This window comes from Planococcus citri, chromosome 2, assembly GCF_950023065.1.
Source record: "Planococcus citri chromosome 2, ihPlaCitr1.1, whole genome shotgun sequence".
In the NCBI taxonomy this organism is placed as follows: Eukaryota; Metazoa; Arthropoda; class Insecta; order Hemiptera; family Pseudococcidae; genus Planococcus; species Planococcus citri.
In genome coordinates this window covers 7172920-7190735 of record NC_088678.1, presented here as the reverse complement: position 1 = coordinate 7190735, position 17816 = coordinate 7172920, and the positions used below count along the sequence as shown (strand labels likewise).

Below are 17816 nucleotides of genomic sequence, written 5' to 3'. Positions count from 1 at the left end.
TATCTGGATAGGGAAGTGAAAGCGTTGCGTTGTTCAAATATTCTATAGATTTTTCGGACGATTTTCCTCTATTATAAACAATTTGCCGAATAGAATTTTGAACAACGTGTAGACTGTAGGTATGTACCTACCTATTTAATTGAAAGAAAAAAGTAGAATTCCGAGTTCAATGAACTGGTTTCAAATCTTTATTACTAAATTGGAACCAAGTATTTTCGAATAATTTCCTTCCTCTTATCAGGTAGTGAACATAAGCAGGAGAAAAGTTTTTCATTCAATTTTCATGATTTTCAATACTTAGTTTAGAGGGAAATGTTTGGATCTGATCAGTTCTGAAAAGATCTACACTTGTGACTCCAGATAGAGAGACAGATGACCTTGAAAAGCCAGACAGACGGGTCAATGAACTCAAGAGACAAAATAGACAAAATGGAGAAGTCAGACAGACAGGTCAATGACCTTGGCAGGCCAAACATTCAGACAAACGACCTTAGAAAGTCAGACGGATGGGTCAATGACCTCATTGGGCTAGACAATCTGGCAGACATCCCTCAGATGACAGATGACATATAGATCAATGACCTCCAGAGGCCAGACAGGCTGACAGACGACCTTGAGAAGCCAGGCAGATGTGTTCATTACCTCAGGATGTTAGACAGCCAGATAGGCAAATGACGTTAGGAAGCTACACAGATGGGTCGATGATCAGCTGAGGCGGCCAGTCAGAAAGGCAGACGACCTTGAAAAACCAGACAGATAGTTCAATGACCTGGAGAGACACGACGGACAAACAGATGACCTTGGAAAGTCTAGCAGACTGGTCAATGAAGAAAGCCAGACAGCTCTAATCCATGCCCAACCAGCCCAACCTGTTTTGGGAAAAATGGCCTAGTTCCAAAATGTGGTATTGGAGATTCTTCATTGACTTAGGTCATTGTCATTACCATTTTACTGATAGAAGATTATTCTCTTTGGATGAGATAAATGGAGGAGGTAAAGGGATAAATACGTAGTGGTCGAGATAAACTTCCTTGGGCTCGATGACTTGTATTTTTACCGCGTTTTGAGACAGACGTGTGCGTTCTAATATCCGTTCGAATTTCCTATTTTTGTAATGTTTTTTGATGTTATGTTTTGAAGACAAGTAAATGATTATGATTTGAATCGAGAATTTTAATTGTGTTCGGAGTTCGTGATTTTAAATATTATTCAAAGTGCTCATCAGGCTAACTATGGAGGCATTGGAGGCCTAAGTCGCTGCACCGAGGGTGCTGGTGTAGGCATGGCTCTGCCATGACTTAAGTCAGGGTGTCTAACAAAATTTCTAGTACCTTTTGCATTACCTTTTTTTTTATCCAGCTTACACCGACCCCCCCTCCAAGAAAAAAAAATATTTTTGAACCATTTGGAATTTGTTGATAAAAAAATGAACATTTTTTTTTAAAATTTTCACCAATTAATTCATTTTGAGGTTTATAAAAAATTTTAAATCAATGATTCTGAGAAAAAAATACAGTACTTTTCCAGCAAAATTCAGTACTTTTCAGTTCTTGCAGTACCGAGGATTTCAATGCAGTACTTTTACAGTACTTGCAGTACCTGTAAGACACCCTGTAGGTGAGCAAACAAACGTCCCGTAAGATATACCATGATTATATGGTTTTAATGTATATTTTGTATAGTATGATATAGTCAAATAAGACTTTCCACTAGCTTTTTATTTGCTTTATAAATTGAAATGGTTCAATTATGAATCGAGTTTATTTTTCCTAAATTTAATGATATATCTCGACATATGAGATTTTACCTTTTACCTATCTTCAAATTACTAAGATGAATTGGTTTGTGTGAGATAAATTCGTTTTTCTTTTGAGTTTGAATATTTGATTTTGTGAACCAAATTTGTTCAGATGAGATCTTACATCTCATCTCCTTCTTGGCTTTGTTCTAAGTTAAACCTGGGTAAGATGGCCAACAGGGTAAGATGGCCAGGTGACCATTACTCGAGTATGTGATGGTAGATCGCGCTGTAAAAAATATTTTTTATTCCCTATAACAAAGGAACTTACCAGGCATAAACATTTTTTTTCAGTACTATGTTTGTGTGTGTGTGAGAAGTGTTGATAAAATTTTAAGGCTATTTTTTTGCCAAAAGAAGAATTTTGGATTTTTATTATTGTTGCCAAAACATATTCAACGAAGAGGGAAGTAAACATTTTGTACATCATTTGAAAGCTAGAACTCTCAGCTTCATTTTTATGTAAAGCTTCAGTTATTTCAAGACTGTAGAGAGTCTCTGTACATGAACGTGAAATTCGGAAAAGATGGCCAGGGGGAAGATGGCCATATGCTTTACCTACCTGTTAAATTCACGCTGAAAATGAATTAATTGATCTAGTACATGTCCCTTTGATCGTAATACATGTGTCTGTGTTATTTTATAGCTATAAAAAAAGGAAAATCCTATAAAAATGTGATAGATTATGATAAATAGTTGGAATCATGTACCCCATTTAGAGTAAAATGGCCACCTCACTATAAAAATGATTAAAATTGCAAATAAATTAACAAAATGCAAGTTTCTGAAGTTTTTATTTTAAATATAATAAAAACCCTCAAAACTTGATTTTGTTCATTTATTTGCATTTTTAATCACTTTTTATGGGGTGGTCATTTTACCCTTGGTGGGTTAGCCATCTTTCCAGGGTACTTTTTTGAGAGCCCAAAAATCAACTTTTTGAATTATTTTTTCTGTACATGAACAAGTTCACCAAACCACTTTTCAATTAATGGTAGTTGTAGAGGGATAACTTAGGTACCTATATTAAAAAAAAAAAAAAAAAAAAAAGTAGAATCGGACAATTCCTGTTGACTCCAGAGCGGTTTTGGCAAAACATAGCCATCTTACCCGGGTTTACCTTAAATTATTTTAAGGAGAAGAATTTTTAGTTTCTTACTCGAGAATGAATATTGTTACTATTGAGAAGCTTATGTGATGTGTTAGGGTTCTGTTTTCATATTTCCTACCTGAAATTGATCCTACTTACCTGATTAGAAATTCTTCTTAAAATACCTATTTTCCTACCTACCAAATTTTGATACTAGCTCAGAAATGAAGCTGACAACCTCGTGTACAAAATTAATTGCATATTATAATCGTAACACACCACATTGAACAGGATGAAGATTTCTAGAATGGCTCTGTCTGAACCCCTCTAGGTAAATGGTAATTTAAGCTGTCCGAGTTGATTTTTAGATTTTCGATTTCCACCTCGTTCCAGCGATCCAAAAAATTTTATTAATAGAGTCTTGAACCATCAGTACTAACTTTCTGGTCGAGGTATGCTCTTTGTAAAAACCACCAAAATTAAAAAATCTCCAAATTAAAAAAAAATGATGTGATTACCTACTTGATGAATAAGCAAGCAAAACCTTTCTTTTTCAAAAAATTAAAAAAAATCACCACAGAAATACGAAGCATTAAACTCGTATCAAGTTTTCCATAAATTTAAGAGGGCATGGAAAAAACGATGGTTTACGTCACATTTTTTGAAAAAACCGTATAACACATGAAAGGGCGACCTGTTCGAGTCATTCATCTGGTAAAACTTCACACTTCGATGAAAGGTTACTCGTATAGAACGAACGCGAGACCGAGAGAGTTCTGTACATGAAAGGCTAGGTAGGCAATTCAATAACACATGTTTAACTTGAATTAAGCATTCGACATTTAAAGCTTATCACGTGTTACGAAGTTTCAATAAATGCCTTCATTTCTACTCGCACTCGTACATAGTACCTATGAATGTTGTAACTGTCGCTGAAAAAGCTACAACAGCTAATTAGACTCGATGTAATAAAAGCGTAGCTAATTTTCACACACCAATTTCGAACTGAACAAAAAAAAAACTTACTATAAATGGTGAAATCATCAGATAATTTGGCTTATATGTACAATACATGCTCCGTTATCTCTAAATTGTTTTCTATTGTAAAAGCCAACTAATTTCTCTTTTATTCTCGGTACGATAATAAAAGTTTAGTGGGCGTGGATAATTAATATTTATATTCAACCGGCATGCACACGGTGCTCTGTATATAGCTAATTAGAAACAAAAACATCTCTCGACCGACATTTGGTATATGAGTATTTAGCTAGCTGAGGTTCGGGCTGCTTCTGATTATGTGTAAGTAGTGTACTATGTGGCCGTTATAAAATCCTCTGAAAAGATAGTATCAAATAAAAGCGCCAACTGATAAACAATACTATAGACAATGAGCTGCATCATTCGTATCTTTAACGTGCATAACGAGAGCGTATTGTCGAAGAATTGAACCTCGAATGATTTCAAACTGGTATAGAGAAAATATGCCAAACGAAGCTTGCGAGGTAAGTATCGTTCGATTGTTTCGGTGAAAGAAAGAAAAGATAATTTGTCGGTGAGTTGTGTTTGATCTTTCTTTTAGTGCATTCTTCTCGTCTTCTTCTTCTATTTTTGAATGATATAATGATTGTTGCTCAGCCTGTTTCCCTTCTCGTTTCGATGTTCTTCCAAATACACGGATCATTTATTCGCATGATTATTGAACAACAACCCTTTTTTTTTGTTTTTCATTTTTAATCATGGGCTCAGTTTTCAACAAAAAAAGGGGTGTTTTCTGACGCACCACATCAAATGCTGTATAAAGTAATTTTTCGCAGTTCTATCATGTACTTAATTATAATAGGTATGTCTACGTGTCCTTAATTTTTTTTTGTAGCTTACTTTTTTCACGAGAATAAATTTTTGAAACTGTAGACTGACGGCGGATTCTGCGCCAGGAGCCAAATATATCTCCATTGGCGGGCCACCTGTACATGTACTTAACGAAACTTTAGGGTGGTAGACGCGTGATTATCATTGCTACACATTATCTGGTCACGTGCTGCTATTGGACTATTATCACTGTGGTTTCGTAGTCGTTCATGTAATGTCACCTGGTACGACGAACCCACTAATATCAATGTAAATGGAAATATGCTTTTTCGTAGCCATTACCAATTCACGCTTCTGGCCAAACGTGCTTTGGAATCGACTATATGAGCCATGATGGTTACCGATTGTAGCAGATATTAATGATTTCACGCAATCTTACTCCTTAAGGGTAAGCTATGATTGCGGTTTAGCACATGCTTGGTTTGGAATGACTATAAAACGACTTTCAGCAATAAGGTAAAGAATTTTGTCGACTTCATTTTTCATCGTTTATTTTGAGATGAACGTTGATATAAAAAATACACTTTTTTTGCATTTCTTGTCAATTTTTTTCAAAAGTCTCTAAGAAAACGCGTGTATACCTAATTGTTCAATATTATCAAATCTCGCATAGTTTTATTATCGCGAGTATACGTCTTGTCCTGCAATATCTTCTCTGATTTTTTTTTTTTTTAATTGAAGAAACATTTTCAGATACCCAGACTGGTGGCGGATTCTGCGCCAGGAGCCAAATTTCCATGCCTGGATTTCGCTCCTGGCGCAGTATCCGCTATGTTCTTATTGTCTTCTGATTTGATAATGGTGGCGGATTCTGCGCCAGGAGCCAAATTCTGTGAACAAATGTTTCTCCTGGCGCAGAATCCGCTACTTTTTTATTGTCTTCTGATTTGATTAAAACATTCAAGCTTGTTGAGCTATTCTCTTTCTATATGATTTTCTTGGTTGAGGAATCACTCACAAGTCATCAGGTTGGGAGTGGACACTGCACCAGGAGCCTGATCCATCTAAATTCTCATGAGGTATACTAACAGAGCGACGCTAATCAAAATCCAGTTGGCTCCTGGCGCAGTGTCCATCATGTTTTTTTTCGTCTGCAGACGTAATTATTATATGCAGGCTTATCCTCTCTTCTGCTTCTTGGATTTTTTCAGCTGAGGGAATATTTCAAGATCATTACACTGAAGGTGGGTACTGCGCCAGGAGGCTGCTCAATCCGAATTCTTGTCAGCTTTACACTGAGAGCTCGAGCGAGATATTTTGAAATGAACAAAGCTACATTATATTCAGATTGAAAGAGCGTGCATAAATTCATCATTAGTCAAAATTTCAAGTGCTCAAGTGTATTTTTAGATTTTTGTGGAATTTTTAAAAATCAAATTTAGGCCAAAAATGAGGGAAAAAATCAGAGTTTTACCAAGTTGAAGTGGATGCGAGAGCTGAAATTTTGGATATACCAAACTTTTGACCTGCCAAATCGATTAGAAACGGTTTCAAACCGTTTGAGTAGTTCTGGAGCCTCCAGTAGATTCTTGAAACTTTAAATTTCCGCAAAATTTCATCAAATGCAGTTGGAAAACCTGAATTCATTGTGTAAACTAATTTCAATACCTTAGGAAGTTGACTGCGAGTAGATTTTGAGTCGTTTTGGAACCTCCAGCGACACTTTGGAAATTACTGGAGCCTGCAGCAGATTTTTCAATTATCGAAATTTCCATACAATTTTACCAAACCGAGATGGAAATCCATAATTCAGTCTGTACTCCAGTTTCAACATGCTATCAAGTCGACTGCAGGTAAGTTCAAGTCAATTTGAAGTCTCCAGCGACTTCTTGAAAATTCCTGGAGCCCTCAGCAGGTTTTTGAAACTTGAAATGTCTAGGTACAAAATTTCATCAAAAATGCAGTTCGAAAGCCAAAATTCATTCTGTAAACTAAATAGGCTAGGTAATTTCAATATGGTATAAAGTCGACTACAGGTAGATTTCAACACGTTTTGGAGCCTCCAGCGAATTTTTGGAAATTATTGGAGCCTCCAGTAAATTGTTGAAACTTGAAATTTCTACAAAATTTCATCAAATGGAGCTGGAAAGTCAAAATTCTCTCTGCACAATAGGTGCTCAAGTTATATAATTCGGACAGATTTTGTGACAATTTTTGGAAAACAGAATTTTCTAAAAATCCGCTGGAGGCTCCGAAACGGATTGAATAACTCTGATCTTTTTTCTTAAATAAGGAAAAATTTTCAGATACCCAGGCCAGAGGCGGATACTGCGCCAGGAGCCAAATTCTGTGAGTGGATTTTGCTCCTGGCGCAGAATCCGCCATGTTTCTTTAACGTCTTCTGATTTGATTAAAACGTTCGAGCTTGTCGAGCAATTTTTTCTCCACGATTTTTCTGGTTCAGGAAATATTCACAATACATTAGATTGGGAGCGGGTAGGTACTGCGCCAGGAGCCTGATTCATCTGAATTCTTGTCAGCTATTCGTCAAAGTACGATGTTAATAGAAATGCTGTTGGCTCCTGGCGCAGAATCCGCCCGCCATGTTTTTAATGTTTTTTGATGTGATTACCGACGTATCTTACTTTTTCTTCATTGATTTCTATCAGGTGAAGGCATATATTTCAAGATCGTCAAACTGGAACCGTGGATTTCGGATTTCCAACTTCTTAAGACAACATTTTGTGGAAATTTCAAGTTTCAAAAATCTGCTGGAGACTTTAGAAACTGCTCAAAACCGTTTGAAACCATTTCAAATCAATTTGAAAAGTAAAAAATAAGGTATATCCAAAATTTCAGCTTTTTAGGTCAATTTGATAAAATTTTGATTTTTTTCTCATGTATATTTTCACAAATTCGCCAAAAATCGAATACTCCTTAGAAGTTAAAACATGAAATTTTGGCTGGTGATAAACTATTGTATGATCTTTCGATTTAGTTTTCTCTAGCTTAGAAAAATGTGCGAGTCCTATGTTGGTAAGCAAAATCAGCGATTTCGGCTGACCTGTCAATCATGAATTCTTATCATAATTATTATATGAAGGCTTGTCCTTCTTTTCCTTCTTGGATTTTTTCAGGTAAGGGAATATTTCAAGATCATTACACCAAAGGCGGCATTTCCCTGTCACAATTTATTCTGACTCTGACCAGAGATGATAAGATCAGATTAGGTCTGATTAGATCAGGATATTCCCCTGATCCAATTTGATCTGATTATATCAGCTCAGGTCTGATAAGATCAGGAAATTCCAATGATCTAATTTGATTTGATTATATCAGCTCAGGTCTGATTAGATGCAGACATTTTCCTAGTCTAATTATATCTAACTCAGTGGGGATGAATCAGGTCAGATTTGATCAATATATTTTCCTGATTCAATTTGATCTGGTCAGATCTTATCCAATCAGGTCTTGATAAGACCTAGCATTCTCCTGAACAAATTCAATCGATCCAGAAATGATCAGAATAATTTTTTGGTTCAATCATATCTGTTCAAATCTGATCAGATTCAGATCCAACCAGCCCTCCACCCCAATATTTCATCTGATCATTCCTGTTCAATCTTATCAAGCTAGGTTTGATCAGGTCAATATCTCACTCAGTCTAGTTAGATCAAAATTCTGATCAGACTTGATTAGATAAGACCTGTTCACGCCTGATCAGATAAGATCTGTTTACACCTGATCAGATGGATGCGTTCACAACTGATCAGATAAGATCTGTTCACATCTGATCAGATGGATGCGTTCACAACTGATCAGATAAGATCTGTTCACATCTGATCAGATAAGCTCTGTTTGATCTGATCACATAAGATCTGTTCACACCTGATCAGTTCAATTGGAGAAAACCTGATTGGATCTGAAGAGCTCCAGACATTTTCTTGGTCCAATTTCATTGAACTCGATATGATAAGATTAAGTCTAGTAGGTATATGCAGAGATTCTTCTGATGCAATTTTTGACCTTACTTTAGATCCACGCATTCCCCTGATCCAATTTGATCAGACCGTCTATCATAAGATCTAGTCTGAGCAGATCCAGAAATCCCACCAATCCAATTTTATCTGATCTGATTACGCCAATTCTGATCCAGACATTTTACTGCTTCAATTTGATCTCATCAGATATGATCAGATCTGGTTTGATTTGATTCAGACAATCTTTTGATACAATTTAATCTGATTCAGGTATGATCAGATCATTATTTTTTTTTGATTGTATAATATCTGCTCAGACTTAATCTGATCCGATCAGGAAGCTTGATTGGATTCATCAGATGCGACGATACTCGTTTCCCTGATTCAATTTGATGGGATATAAGATCTGATTACAGCAATTCTTTGATCAGTTCAGATCTGTTCAGACTTGATCAAATCCAGAAATTTTCCATTCGCAATTTGATCTGACCACATCTAATCAGGTCAGTTCAATTCTGATCACATCTAATACGTTCTCCCTGAGTTGAGAAACGTATTTGCAGAAAATGAAAGCATAGTCGGTTGTCTGACAGTCATTTTCATAAATAACCAGGTAATTTTAAAGTCTATCTATCTTAAAAGTTGAAAAAAGTAAAGATAGAGAAAAAGATGAAAGAAACGTAGCATTTGGGCAGGAAATTTTCCTTTCTGTGTCAAAGTTCATACCATCTGACCAGAGACTGTCCAACAGCCCAAGATCTAACAATAGTGTGAAAATACCTACCGTACTATGAGATCAAATACTTTAGAATAAGTAGGTATAGGTACCTACTAAAATGATGGACCATGAGAAACAGAATGATATCATATGAATCGAGGCTGCAGAGGATAGATAGACTGGCAGTGTCCTTTATAGTCCTATATGTCGAAGATAGCTCCTTACATTTCGAATAATTCGAACATAGGGCGCTTGTGCGTAAACCATACGGTCCATAAACATTTTGGCTTCGGATTTCAGTCGTATAGTTGTAAAATCTCAATAAATTACCGAACAATACGACGTATATTATCACTTTCATATATAACACATCACAGCCGAACAATAATCCACTTATCGTCGAATACGTAAACGTTATACCCGTATAATGGGCATCTATATTCCACTTATTGTTTAATCCTGGACCTGGCACCGTGTTTGGCAAATTTATGCGAATTCTATCCCGGAAGTAATATTCGCTTTTAATAACCTAAGTATGCATTCGGAATTTCCAACTCTCTCTCTTATAGCTGCTCGACTCGACTAGCACGCGCTAACTTTATATAAGATTCATTTGCAAATTTCATCGTCACGTGGTTGTGGTTCTCTAGATTGAATTTTTCCAATCGCGGACACAACGATGACTCTTTTTTTGCTTTGTCGTCGTTTCAACGTTTTACCGCAACTTGTACTACTGTGAGGGGAAAATTAATGAGAAATTAGTGCTATAGCGGTTTTACTGCATAAAGAATCGGGGAATTACTTTTTCCGCTTCGAATTTCACGTTTCAATTTAATTCGTAATCGGTTTCGAATTATCTGAGCACAGTTATGTATATTTTTTCCGGACCTCGAGCTTGCAAAGCATTATCATAATTTTTAAAAAATTATTTGTAGCAGATTTTTTTTTCCATTCTCCAACTTTCGAACCAATTATTCGCGTTTATTTTTTCCCGTTAGACTCTCGGTATCGACGAGGATTTGAAAATTTACATAGTAAAAAGGAGCTTTAATTTCAATTACAGTCGGGCTAAATTTTCAAACCACCGAATTGCGGTAAAAAATTCATAAATTTTGACTAGTTACGGTTCGTTTTGAAGAAGAATCGGTTTTCATTTAATGTTTTCTTTTAAGCGGCTGCCCTCGCCGTACTTGCGATTACCCTGCGGTTACTTCAGAGTTGCGAAGTGCCTATTACAGTTTTATGCTAATGAGGTATTCGCAGACTGCAGAGTCTGGTTAGCACAAAAATGAGTAGTACCTACTTCTATAGAATTTTTGCAAAAATTTGAAAATTAACTTGTCAATTTTCTATATTCTTAGACAATTAGTATTGTCTGTAGGTATTTTGGGAACTTGAAAAAAAATTGAAATGAATTTTTGATAATATGTCACACTCATTTATGTACATTGAAAAAGTGATTTGGGGTGTAGCTAATTTTCTGAAAGAATTTCAAAAAGGGACCTCTCTTCTCTGTTTTTGTACGAATTTTTGAAATTTTCAACCCCCCCCCCCCCCCATCATCTCGAATATGATTTTTTTTGAAATAAAAATCATTTTCACAATTTTTGGACTACTCCATCACTCCCTCAGGGAATCAAGAATTTTGATTTTTGAGCATGTATAGGTACATTTCTCAAGTTGGGGTGGGGGGGTGGACTCAAAAAATTTCTGGGATAGCTTTACATCAAAACTAACCTTTTGGGTGAGTTTTGTCAAAATTGGAGAAAGTGCAGATTTCATCATCTTATCCTGGAAGGCTCTTTGTGAAAATTTCAAGTTTCAAAAATCTACTGGAGGCTTCAAAATGACTTAAATCCACCAGCTGAGGAAATTTCAAGTTTTTAACATTTAGTCCGGCATATGACAATAGAAGTAATTGCACCCCCCCCCCGCCGATCATCCGGGAAAACTTTTTTCTTAAAGGGAACATCCTAAGGAACATTTTAAAGCAAACTTGCCCAAAAAAAGTTGGCCTTACTTACAAAATGGCGGCCATTTTGATTGACAGGTCAGCCGAAATCGCAGATTTTGCGTTTCAACATAGGACTTGCTCGAAATGTTTCAAACCTTACAAAGGTAGATCAAAAGATCATGCAAAATTTATCACCTGTCAAAATTTCAAGTACTAAAGTGCGTTTTTCGATTTTTGGTGAATTTTTAAATATCCAATTTTGGCCAAAAATGAGGGAAAAAATCAAAATTTTATCAAATTGACCAAGAAAGCTGAAATTTGGGATATACCCTGTTTTTGACGTGACAAATCGATTGGAAACGGTTTCAGCTCGTTTTGAGCAAGTCTGGAGCCTCCAGCAGATTTTTGAATCTCGAAATTCCCACAAAATTCCATATTGGAGTTGTAAAGCTGAAATTTATTTTAAAAACTAATTTCAATACGCTACGAAGTACTGCAGGTAAATTTCAGGTCGTTTTGGAGCCTCTAGCGACTTTTTGAAAATTCATGAAGCCTCCAGCAGATTTTTGAAACTTTAAATTTTCGCAAAATTTTATCAAATGGAGATGGAAAGCTGAAATTCACTCTACACTCCAGTTTTAATACCCTCTGAAAACGACTTCAGGTGGGTTCAAGTCATTTCAGAGCCTCCAGTGACTTTTTTGAGAATTACTGGAGCCTCCAGTAGATTTTTGAAACTTGAAATTCCCGCAACATTAATTTATCAAATGGAGTTGGCAAGCTGAAATTTACTCCGCAGACTACAGAGTGGTTTCAAATGTTTTGAAGCTTCCAGCTACTTTTAGAAAATTTCAAAACGCCATGTACAACTTTTCAAAATTGAAATCCATCAGCAGTCAACTTTGTAGCGTATTGAAATGTAGTTTGAAGAATGAATTTCGACTCTCCATCTCAGTTTGATGAAATTCTGGAGAAATTTCAAGTTTCAAAAATCTACTGGAGGCCCCAGTAATTTTCAAAAAAGTCACTGGAGGCTCTAAAATGACTTGAACCCACCTGAAGTCGTCTTCAGAGAGTGTTAAAATTAGAGTGTAGAGTAAATTTCAGCTTTCCATCTCCATTTGATAAAATTTTGTGAAAATTTAAAGTTTCAAAAATCTGCTGGAGGTTTCAGGAATTTTCAAAAAGTCGCTGGAGGCTCCAAAACGACTTGAAATTCACCTGCAGTACTTCGTAGCGTATTGAAATTAGTTTTTAGAATAAATTTTAGCTTCACAACTCCAATTTGATGGAATTTTGCGGGAATTTCGGGTTTCAAAAATCTGCTGGAGGCTCCAGAACTGCTCAAAACGGGTTGAAACCGTTTCCAATCGATTTGGCATGTCAAAAATGGAGTATATCCCAAATTTCAGCTTTCTTGGTCAATTTGATAAAATTTTGATTTTTTTTCCTTCATTTTTGGCCTAAATTGGATTTTCAAAAATTCACCAAAAATCGAAAAAGGCATTTTAGTACTTGAAATTTTGACAGGTGATGAATTTTTGCATGATCTTTTGATTTACCTTTGCAAGGTTTGAAAAATTTCGTGCAAGTCCTATGTTGAAACGCAAAATCTGCGATTTCGGCTGACCTGTCAATCAAAAAAGTTGTCCTGGAGGATCGGCGGGGGGGGGGGGGTTGCAATTACTCATATTGTCATATGCCGGACTAATTTGATGGATGCTTCAGAACAACTCATAACGGTTTGAAACCGTTTCCAATCGATTTTGCAGGTCGAAAATATGGTTTACTTATTCCAAATTTCAGCTTTCTACGTAAGTCAATCTAGTAAAAATTTTGATTTTTTTCTCATTTTTGGGCAAAATTTGATTTTCAAAAATTCACCAAAAATCAAAAATTACACTTTAGTTCTTGAAATTTTCAGTGGTGATGAATTTTTGCATGCTTTTTCGATCTAGCTGCCAATCAAAATGATCGCCAAACTTTTTTTTTGGCAAGTTGGCTTTAAATTGTTTCTCAAGATGCTCCTTTTATTAGGAAAGAAATTGCGCCTGAGGGTCGTTGGAGGGGGGAGGGTCTTCCCTCTAGACTTATTAATCTCTATCGATGTCTCTGCAAAACTTATGAATAACGGACGATAAATTATAACGGCCAAGTTGACGGTATAGGGCAGTATAAAATAATACAGGAAGAGTTCTAAGTAGGTAAGGAAAAATTTCAACGCCCGGCCCATTACGTGATTTACAAGTAACCGATGTTAAATTACTAAACATTAAGCAATGAAGTCTACGTCTATCGTAGTATAATAACATCCGATGGCGATGGTCAGACACGCGGCTCGAGCCATTAAAAGCTGTTAGAAATATTATTATTGCCATGTCTGGTGCTAAAATGGTTCATCATTCAACGTGACAACCGTGCCTGCTTGACTCTTCGATAAACGATTAATTTCGCATTAGACGTCGAGCCGATGGCTGATGTTGGACGTAAACACGACATCGCAATATGGCGACCCCTGCTTGATTTTTTTACAAGTATCGTCTATAGTATACGAGTACGTATAAAAAGACACACTACGATGGCAACAAATCAAGAAAACCAGCCAGCCTTTGTGGAAAGCTAACAAAATGGTTTATTAAAGGCAAACCTCTGGCTCTGTTAGTCCTATATATGCCTTGTTCCATGTAGGTATATCGCGTTTAATTAACTACACCAACGAACGCGACGGTGCGCGGTGGAAATGCTGCAGCATAACGGAATGACACGTTAAATTTTACAAACGTATAAAATCGCTGAGAAAACGTTTTATACGTCGTTTCTCGTTCGTCGAAGCTCGACCAACGTTTGTGATATTATACAAGGCATATCTTTTATCATCCGTGTAACACGCTGTTAATTAAAAGCAATCTTTCTCAAAAGTAGGTACGCCAGTGGTTCGAAAAATTACATCGACTTGATCGAGCTCGAGCTTTTCGACTAATTTGCCAACGCCGCTATAAAGTTTTCCCCTTCTCTGTATCGTTTACCTACTTTGTAATGGAAAATGGTAACAATATCTGGCTTATAGTTTTCTTTTATATGATTTTTATACTTACAGCAGACTCATAAGCGCGCTGCCAGTAGGATTTTCCGACCTTGTTAACGAGTGTATTCTGTTTCGATGGCTTTTCAACGTATAAAAATACAATACGGTTTTGTTGTGCTGCGTATCTATTTAGTATCTACTACCGAGTCAGCACAATGAAATCATTTTTCTTCTGGTAGTGAGAGTTTGAGAGGAGGGGAGGTGAGGGGAGGGGAGAAATATAGCGAAATATGAGATATAAAACAAAGAAAATGTAATTATAAGCTGATGGTGTATTTTTAGATTTTGTTTCGATTTTTTTTGCGAGGTTAACATTTTTTTCTGCTGATTGAGATACGACTAAGTACAGCTTACCTTAAAAACAAACGAGAAAAAATAATTTCAAAATGATTGAAATGTTGAAACATTCGATTTGAAAATTTTCAAAACAGGTCCAAAAAAGTTTAGATGGAAATGCTTGATTTTCAGTCGAAATTTTAACTCATTTTTATAGGTGCTTGATACCTTTTTCAGAGATCTCGAAAATTATAGCCAAATTTTAGGCTCAAAATTCTTCAAAAATACTTAGGAAGAGTTGAGATGGAAATTTTTTAATTTTCCTCTAAATTTAAACCCCTTTTGATCAGTCGAATGGTTAAAAAAATATGAAAACTAATGATGCAATTCTGGGCTCGAAATTCTTCAAAAAAGCTCAAAAAAAATTATAATTAAAAATTTGTATTTCTTCCCAGATTTTAACCCATTTTGTTTGGTCACATGACACTTCACAAGAATCTCGAAAATGATGATCCATACAATTATTTTAAGCTCAAAAACCTCCAGAAATGGTCAAAAAATATTTTCGTCGAAATATCTGAACTCTCACAAAATTTGAATCCATTTTGATATGTCACATGACACTTTTTTTAAAATTTGAAAGCCATGACCCCATTTTGGGCTCAAAATTATTCAAAATGCTCAAAAAGCATTTTCATTGAATTGGCTGAATTTTTTGCGAAATCTTGATCGATTTTTACCGGTCGCGTGGCACTAATTCAAAAATTCTGAGAATGACCTAATGTTGCCCTTAGAATTATTAACAAATTTTCAGGAACCAATTTCGTCGAAAAATTTGAATTTATTAAAATATTTCAACGTATTTTGATCGGTCGCATGACTCCTTTTGAGAAATTTCAAAAGTCATGCTTCAATTTTCGACTCAAAATTCTTCAAAATATTAAGAAAACGGTATGTGTGAAAAAAAAAAACTTGAAATTCTGGTAAAATTTTAAGCAATTTTGATGAATTGAACGACATTTTTCAAAAATCCTAAAAAACGTGACCCAATTTTGGGCTAAAAAATTATCAGAAATTCTCAAAATACAATTTCACCGAAGAATTTGAATTTATTGCAATATTTCAACGCATTTTCTCCGGTCCGCAAATTGCCCCTTTTCAAAAACTGAAAAATCATGCTTCAATTTAAGGCTCAAAATTCTTCAAAATTTTAAAGAACACAACTTTGTGAAAAAACTTGAAATTCTCGTAAAATTTAAATTAATTCTGATAAATTGTACGAAATTTTTTCAAAAATCCTAAAAACAATCACCCAATTTTGAAATAAAAAAGCTTCCGAAACTCTCAAAAAAAGTTTTGATGGAAAATTTTGATTTTTCTCTGAAAATGTAATATTGTAAGGCAAGTTTTCAAAAATCCCAGAAATAATGATCCAAGTTTGAGCTGAAAATTCTTCGAAAGAGCTCAAGAAAAGAAAAACATTTTTTGGTCGGTAGGGCTATAATACTTACTCCACAGTGAAAATTTCAGCTGTTGACGAAGTTCGTTTATCGATTTTTTTGCAAATTTTCAAAATTGTAAAAGCGTATCTATTCCTTATTTTAAAAAAATCAAAATTCAGTCAAATCAATAATTTGGGTATCATCCTCCAGTTTTTAAAAGAAAGTGTGACCTTTTCGTTCAATTTCAGAGCTCCAGTTTTCGAAAAAATTCCATAATTGAGGGTCAAAATTAAATTAAGTACCAAAAAACTTGGATTTTTCGTTTTTGTGACTTTTCCGATGGATTTAGGAACATAATTTTAAAATCTGTTTGTGCTGGTTCAAATCCAAAATTTTCTCAGGAATTTTTTTTAATGAATAAAAATTTTAGAGTTTACGAACAAGTGAACGAAAAGAGGTAAAATTTGAATTATGCCTCATTTTCAACCTCTCTAGTCGATTGGTAATGGTTTCGATCAGTCCTACAGCCTCCAGAAAATTTCAAGATTCTTCATCGTGTTCATAAATAAAATAAAAATTAAATTCAGCATTTGAAAATTCAAATTTCCTGGCTTTGTGACCATTTTTAATCAATTTCGGAATATTTTTTTTCGGAATCAGTAACGGTTTAAATACTAAATTTTTTCCAACAATTTTTTTTGAAAAAAAATGAAAAATTCACGGTTTACGTCAAAATGAACGTAAAAATTGAAAACTTGGTGTATACCTCATTTTCAAACTCTGGAGTTGATTAGTGATGGTTTTGAGCCCTTTTGCAGCCTACAGCAGATTTTTAGATCCTTCAATTTCGAATAAATGCCACAAATACAGTTAAAGTGACATTTTTTTCACTCCTGAACCAAGATTCATGATTAAAAAACTTGAAAATAGGACGTACTCGTAAACCAAATTTTAACTCATTTAGTTCACTCACTCGAAAATTGTGAATTCTCTTTTTTTCTAAAATATTTACTGAGAAGAATGTTGTATCTGAATATTGAAAAAAGGGTCAAAAGTTGATGAAAAGGATCGAAAGAAGAGTGAATCTCTCTTCATATAGGATCTGAGTTTTATTATGGCCACATCGTGGCAGATTTTGCCATATTTGAGAATCAGGTTGTTCTTTCAAAGATTATAATTATATGATGGGTACAATTTTTTTCCTGACAAGCCCGTACCTACTGGAGAATGTGAAAATTTTCAGAACTTTGAAAGAAACCTACAGGTAATTGAAAATCTCCACTTCTTCAATCCCCTGTCAACTCATGATGAAAAAATCTAATCTATAAGTTAAGTACAAATGAAATAAGCAAACTTTCAACAAACAAACAAAAAAAACAAAAACAAAACTCACCAGTATCAATAACGAGCCATAATATCGAAGTAACAAACCAAATGTTGGTCAACGTTCTCAACATAACTCTTGTGGTACGGTTCGTTTTCAAACAGGTTGGTAAGACTCTCTCATTTTACAGCTGAAACACATCAAAATGCAAAAATATCGATTAAATATCACCATCATACGATATTGTACGAGTACGTTACATAAAAAAAATCTAAAAACACATATACCAAATTACAACTACCTATAACAGCAACCAAGACAAACCCAAACCTATCAGACT

General features: G+C 35.1%; 1 protein-coding gene across 2 annotated transcripts in view; it reads right to left on the bottom strand.

Moving 5' to 3' along the window:
* Positions 1-17816, bottom strand: part of LOC135834409 (uncharacterized) — a 532193-nt gene that overhangs the window by 174558 nt on the left and 339819 nt on the right. For both annotated transcript variants that reach the window (XM_065348275.1, XM_065348274.1), the window contains one exon: positions 17546-17666. In XM_065348275.1, coding sequence (XP_065204347.1) covers positions 17546-17609 — 64 coding nt within the window. In that variant the 5' untranslated portion in view covers positions 17610-17666. The remainder of the gene's footprint in view (positions 1-17545; positions 17667-17816) is intronic.